This window comes from Egretta garzetta, unplaced genomic scaffold (assembly GCF_000687185.1).
Source record: "Egretta garzetta isolate BGI_Z169 unplaced genomic scaffold, ASM68718v1 scaffold145, whole genome shotgun sequence".
NCBI lineage: Eukaryota > Metazoa > Chordata > Aves > Pelecaniformes > Ardeidae > Egretta > Egretta garzetta.
The window spans coordinates 1,899,596-1,906,357 of NW_009259687.1; the positions used below are offsets into that span (position 1 = coordinate 1,899,596).

Consider the following 6,762-nt stretch of genomic DNA (forward strand, 5'->3'; position numbering starts at 1 on the left):
CGGTGCCCCCAGCCTGTGGCGTGGCTGGGGCTGTGCTGTGTGCCCAGGATGCTCTGCTTGCATGCAGGTGCTGTGGCATCATGCTGTCAGAGCCCTCCTGGCCTGGCATGGTGGTTCTGGCAAAGCCCAACCAGGCTTTGTGCCCCTCCGTGAGGAGCTCCAGCAGCCTCAGTGCTTTGGAGCAGGGACTATTTGAGCCAATTTGGGATCACCGTTGGCCTGCCTCTTTGGGAGGGTGTGGGTTTACCTACACTGCATTAAATTCCTAGCTTGGCTCTAGCTCACATTAGGTTCGGTGCAGACAGATGTGGCTTTGCCTCTCACGGTGCTGATTTTCTGCTAAAACATCTCAGGTGCCTTAGCTTTCTCTGTTAGGAGAGGGCACCCAAGCTTTCCTCTTGGCCTGGCAGACATCCCACCCTACATCAAAAACAGGGCATCACCTCTGCACCACATGGACCAGCTTTGCTTTGAACTAGGGTGCAAGGCTGAGATGGTTTGACAGCTCCTCTCTTTGGCTACCACCTTGTTGCTGTTGTGTGCTGTTGCATCCAAGCAGCTTCGTTGAGGCTCTCCAGCCCTCCTTCAGCGAAGGACTTCCAGGGCAGGAGCCTGCCTGCCCTCTCCTTTGCAGCCCGGGGCAGTAGGCTTTTCCAGGACACAATTAAAATGTTCTGCATCTCTTACAACTCAAGGTCTCCAGGGCATGGATTTTTTGGAAGGCTGAGACCAGGTCTATAAAAAACAAGATTTAACGTCCCTTTATCTTCCCCATAGAGGGACTTGTTCTTTTAACTGGCTCAATATCAATACACCCAGTGTGTAGAAAGTGGCCCAATTTCTTTGTCTCCTGACATCCTGAACCCAGAAGCAGATGGACGTTAACCAGCTCTGATTAGTTGGGAGAATCAAGCATTAATTTTTTATATGCCAGGACCACCTGAGTGACGGAAATCAATTATGGCTGCCCCTCCCCCTTCCATATTAATGTGGTGGCTCCGAGCAGAGATGGAGGAACCTGTTGAAATGAGAAACCCCTATTTCTTAGCTTGACCCCCTAGATAATTAGGGTTAAATTGATATGCTATCGCACTGGTGACACATTTTATCTGCCTCTGTTTGTACAAGAGGATACAATAGTGGAGGAAGGACCAATTTGTGCCCTGCTCTAGCTAACCAGACCGAGATAAAAGGTGTCACTAGTACGATAACGTTCTTGCCTCATGCTCCTTTATTGTTGCTCAATTTGCCTTTTTTTTTTTTTTTTAATCCTGTTCTTTTTCTTTCAATACCCTTGGTCATATTTTAACTCCATGCCATCGCATAATGACGCCCTGCTAAATGTGTGTGGAGATAGGCAACTCTGGCTGACAGCCTTCCCTGATAACCGAATTCCAGCCCATCCATCACTAGGCTGCTCTCCTTAACTTAAGGAAAGTGATAACTAAAGCAAGGCCGTTTATCACCGCCGAGCTGTGCGCTTCTTGCCACCTTGGAGAGAGCCGACTTCAACGGGAGAAATGCAGCCATGTCACCTCGCCTCCTATTTGCATCCCCTTCATCTCCAGGCCCCATTTACCCTGCAGAGTGAAGGAGCAGGGCTGGATGGAAGTCAGAGCCTGAGGTGATGAAAGCTCTCTGAAAATGGTGCAGAGGTGCCACTGCTGATCACGGTCCAAGGAGGACTTGGACTCGCTTGGCTGGTGGAGGAGACTGTGCTACCTGATGTCACTTGCTCTTCTGCCCAAAGGGGACCTGCATTTCGGGAGTGGGTGGAGGTTGTGTGCTCCCTTCTCTGCTATGGGAAGACAGACTTTACCAGAGCTGCATCAGAGGCTGGAATTTCCCACAGCCATTTTCAAGTTTCTCTCTCTGTCAAGTGCTGTCATACCTGAAGCTACGACGTTTGGCTGACAAGGTGGTTTTGAGAGCCAGCTTCCTTCCCAAGGAGTGAGAGCTTCAGTGTTTGGGGAGGCAGCGAGACCTCATTCAAAAGCTGGAAGGACCGTGGGATGTTGAATGCAGTGAAATGTGCCATCATTTCTCCTCTCCCTTTCCTGAGGGAGGGCTGAATCCCAAGCTCTTTGCTCAATAAAAGCTGCCCCCAGTGAGCAAGGTTGACTCTTGCAAGAGCAAGAAGCGGTACTGAGCATAAGAGCGTGTTTACCAAATGAGCTGCTCAAGTGAGTGGTGGCCCTGATAAATTATCTACTTCCTTACAGGCCCTGACACTTCTGTTCCCCAGGAGAGCCACAGATGTACCTTGTTCGCTCCAACCTGGAGACAGTGCTGGTGAAACTCCTGCCTGGTCACCGGGCTGAGGAGTGGGGGGACTGCTGCAGGTGACAAGCTTGGAGCTGGGGAAAAGACATTTCCTCCCCATAGCTACCTGGGGAACTGGTTATTGTGCAGTGAGAGCCCCCTGTTCCCTGTGCTGGGAGCGCTGCGTACCCAGACTAGACCAGACCATTATGGCAATCCTTCGCTGAAGGCAAGCGTGTTGAGTGGCTGCATCCCTGCTGGCCTTGGAGCTACCAGGCCTGCGTCTTCCAGCTCGGGGAGTAAACCGATGCTTTGGTCCGTGCTGCTGGCAGCCTGGCCAGATTACAGCATGAGCATAGGTCTGGTGCTTGAAAAACTTGGCGAAGTCTCTCTGGTGCTAACGTGAAATGAGGGGAGCACAAGCACAGAGGGGGAGGGGGAATGTCCTGAGGTCACACGGCTTCACAGGCAGTTTCTGGGGTTGTTACTTGTTTGCAAAAATGGGTCATTTATTTAGTTGACATATTTATTTGGAGCATTTATTTTCTCCAATTAAAGACCCACTGTCCAGCGCCCAGGGCATACTGCCATCAGTCTCGGGGTGGAAGCAGAACCAGACTGTCCAGTTTGCTGGGTCTTTTGGTCCCACAGGGATGGGAATGCTTTAGATGCCATTCATTGCACTGGGTGGTTAGCTGTCAATTCCTGTGGCTAACGAGAACAACGCTGTACTTGCTTCTTCTGGGCCCTATCCAAATGTTAGGTGAATTGATAATTATTCCTCTAACCTGAGCTAGGCTGAGATCTGTATTAACAAAAACCTCTTGGGTTGGGAGGAGAACGTCAGCTTTTAGTAACATAACTTTTGCTAACTGCTGTCATCATCCTCTCTAGCTAAATGTGAGCAGAGTAAGAGAGGCTGAGCTGATCACATGTCTGTATTTAGACCGGTCATTTTTTTTTTAGATGGTTCCTTTTCTTGTGATCTTTTTTTGATTTGGGCACCAGTAGAAAGCAGCTTTCCTGGAGAAAGAGCTTTCTTAGCATGCTGGTTGAGGCTGGTGGGGTCTGTTCAACTATGGGATGTCATGGACATGTGTGTAATGGCTGTAAAATGCATGGACCAGGCTGCTATTTATGTGACGGCTATGCAATTGCGAGGAGTGACTCCAGGTGGTTTATTTCAGCGCGATGGTGCTAGCATCAGATGAGCCGTGCCCAGAGATGAGACCGTGCTGTCAAGTCACATTGCTTACCCTGCAAATCGCCGCAGCCCTGCTGCTTGCAAGCTCGTTCTTTCGACAGGCTTCCTGCTTTCAAAGAGATTCCTCTGGACCTCCTTATCCAAATGTGTTTGTATGACTTAAATTGTTGCTCCTAAATGATGACACGTGCATCTTTTAAGGACCAAGCGTTTGGGTTTGGCGCAGGGAGTCTATTCCTTTCTTAGCCTAAGCAGGGCTCACAAAGGCAGTACACTGGTGGGGCTTACTCTATTGGCCACATGTTCCTGGGAGATTCCCCTGGATATGTTTGCCAGTTTCCTTCCTTTTCTTCTCATAGAAATGGAGGCAGCACCAAGACCAAACCGTTCTGGTACTGCACTACCCTGAGTCTCACATTATCTGCAAGCGCATTATGTGTCCCTCCTTCATCTCCTTACTTGGGAAACTGCTTGTAGGTCTGAAGAGATGCTGCCCTGTTCACCAGAGGGTTTGGAGCTGAGCCAAGCACTCAGATGGTGCATGGGGTGCTGATGGTGCACCCCGGCTCAAGGCGGTGTATCTGGCTTGTATCCACATCTGACCAGAGCTTGTTCCTGAATTTCAGCCTTTAGACTGAAGTCTTAAAAAAACGCTTTCCTCTATGGAGAGCGGGAGAAGACTTTGCCCTGGATGTGGTCTGTGCTGGGATGTTTGAGCAGCTGATGGTGGCACTTGCAGCTCTTCCCTCCTCCCCTACAACCTCTCCCTACAGCCCGCAAGTGCCCGAGGAAGTTGTGAGATTCCCCACCCCCCTCTGTTTGTGAAAGCCGATTTCTGGGGTTGTGGCTTTTAACATGCACAAACGGCTCTAATTTAGTCATTTATTTAGTTGACATATTTATTTGGGATGTTCCTTTGCTTCAGTTAAAGATCCTGTGACCAGTGCCCCAGGCATGCTCAGCAGTACGTGAATGAACAAGATCCATCAATTACTCTTGATCAGATCAAACCGGCCAGGGAAAACTCACATAACTCATCTCCCTGCGCAGGCTTGGCTGGAGCCGCACAGCTTTCCCCATCTGAGGGGCGCGTTGTCGCTCCCCTGCAAACACACTGGGGCCACACAAACAGCTTTCCAAATCCTGGGGTCCTGCTCTCCCTTCAGGCAATCCAGCTCCCTTAGCGGTGCTGTTCTTGCTGTAGGAAGGCAGAGGTTAAATACGTGTGCTCGCAGCTCTGGCCGCTGGTGCTCAAACCCGTCGTGAGATAGTGTGCGGCACCGTGCATCTTCAGAGTTGTGACTGCTCCCTTCTTCCAAGCACCTGCTTGAAAACAGCCTCTGCTTTCTTAGCCCTAAAACATTGGTCCTGCAGCATTACTATCCCAAAAATGAATGCATTGGTGCCTCCTTCCCTCCCTCATGTCTCATTTGGTGTTTTAACCATAAAGGCCAAATGGCAAAGCACCAGGCCATGGCAGGTTAATTATCAGTCCTGCCTGCCCTGTAAGCCGCTGGCTGAGCAGGATGGTTTTGCAGGGATTCATGATGAGTTCGCTTAGCTAAGGACAGCCCAGACACTCCAGTCTTGTGTGTGTGTTAGCCACCGTGGAGAAGAGCCATATGCTGCACTTGCACACAGCTTCTGTTCAAAATGCTCAATCGGAAAAGTGTCAGCAGCCTGGATGTGGCTGGATGTATATAAGTCTACAGCCAAGCTGTGCTCTCGTGAGATTTTTTTTGCCAAGAGCTACAGTTCTTCTGATGTGCAGCATGTTACAGCAGATTTGAGGGTCTCTTCCATCTCGGAACGAAATGCACTTAAGAAAACAGAGTTTGTGTTGTCAGGACACTGATTGAATCAAACCTGCTCTCTCTTCTCTCTTACAGGTTACCAGGACAATGCCAGTACTTAGGGCTGCCGGTTGCTGATTACTTCAAACAGTGGATTAATCTGAAAAAGGTACTTTTGTGCAAACTGCCATGGTCCCCGTCTCCCTCTCTCCCCCCTCCCCTTGTCCTTCTCCTTTCCTCTTTAAGGAGGTGTCTAATAACTACTGCTGTTTTGCATTGAAATGAGTTATTTTCTTGGAAGCTGGGCTGAGCGAGTCCTTCGGCTCCCTATTGTATCTCCTCTAATAGAGTCTTACTGTACTTGATGGGATGTGTTCTGCAGCTGGGGAGAATCCCATTGTGGCAGGCACAGTGCGGTGTCTCCGCATAATAGTGGGACACTGTGAGGCCCCTCTTCAGCGAAGGTTGCATTGGCCCCAGTGTTGCTGACTTGGTTTTGTTCTGCAGCCATATAAGGAGCTCGGTTCCCTTCAGGTCAAATTCTGGTTGATAAACACGTGGAAATATTCCCAAATAAAAATCAGTATTTCCCTTTGTGATGTGAGGAGGGGGAGCTGTCTCAGCAGCACATCCTCCTAAAACCCGTGGTCACTTTGCAAAGCAAAATACCTTGGACTTTACTGTCTGGTGCCTTGTGTTCCACACCTTCTCTGGGTGGTTAAAGAGCAGCCTGCTGTGCACCCACAAGGTCTCCTGGCACAGCTGCTCCATCTGCACAGCAAAATGTGGCGATGCCATAAGCCACAAATCGAAGCGGGAAGAAAAGAACAAGTGTGGTTGCAAGCAGTAGCAGGGTGAGGGGGAAAGCTGCGATCTGTGCGCAAGAGAAACTGGGGTGGCCCTCCTGGTTAAACCTTTGGATGAGTAAGAGTCCCTTCCTCCATCCAATTTAATGTTTTATTTGGGTTTCTGCACCTTTTCCTGATAATTAGGGGTCTCGGTAAGTGGAATTTGCTTGTAAACAGCTCGTTGTACTTGTGGGCTTTTCTTTTGTTCTTTTATTTATTTATTGTTTTAAATGGAGGCATGATTGACAGGCTGAGCGGCCGCAGAAGGACAATTTGCATGATCTGTTCCGTCAAATAGGGTAGAACATGAACTTAACAAGGGATGCTGGCAGCACATTCCCGGCTGAACTTGTCAAAGGGTCTTGTATTTCCCTGCTGTCAGAGCAAATCTTTTGGCTGATTGCTGGTCCTTGGTAAATGAAATCTGAAAGCACATTGGGGCATTCTGCAGTTCAGTGACCATTAATGATCGCCATTTGAAGTTCACTAAACTTCCGGTGAATGGATAGCAGCTATATAACCAGCAGGTTGATGGCTGCAGAATAATAATATTAAAAAAAAAAAATTTTAAAAAAAATCCCTGTGTACCGTGATGTTTGCTAGCAAGTAGGTTGATCCATCCATACTCCTCCTCTGGGCCTCTGGATGAATACGA

The 6,762-nt window shown here is 49.1% G+C and overlaps 1 protein-coding gene across 3 annotated transcripts in view; it reads left to right on the plus strand.

Annotated features, from left to right (window-relative positions):
• Window positions 1–6,762, plus strand: part of ERI3 (ERI1 exoribonuclease family member 3) — a 95,872-nt gene that overhangs the window by 42,439 nt on the left and 46,671 nt on the right. For all 3 annotated transcript variants that reach the window (XM_009638851.2, XM_035894247.1, XM_035894248.1), the window contains one exon: window positions 5,356–5,428. In XM_009638851.2, the coding sequence (XP_009637146.2) occupies window positions 5,356–5,428 (73 nt within the window). The remainder of the gene's footprint in view (window positions 1–5,355; window positions 5,429–6,762) is intronic.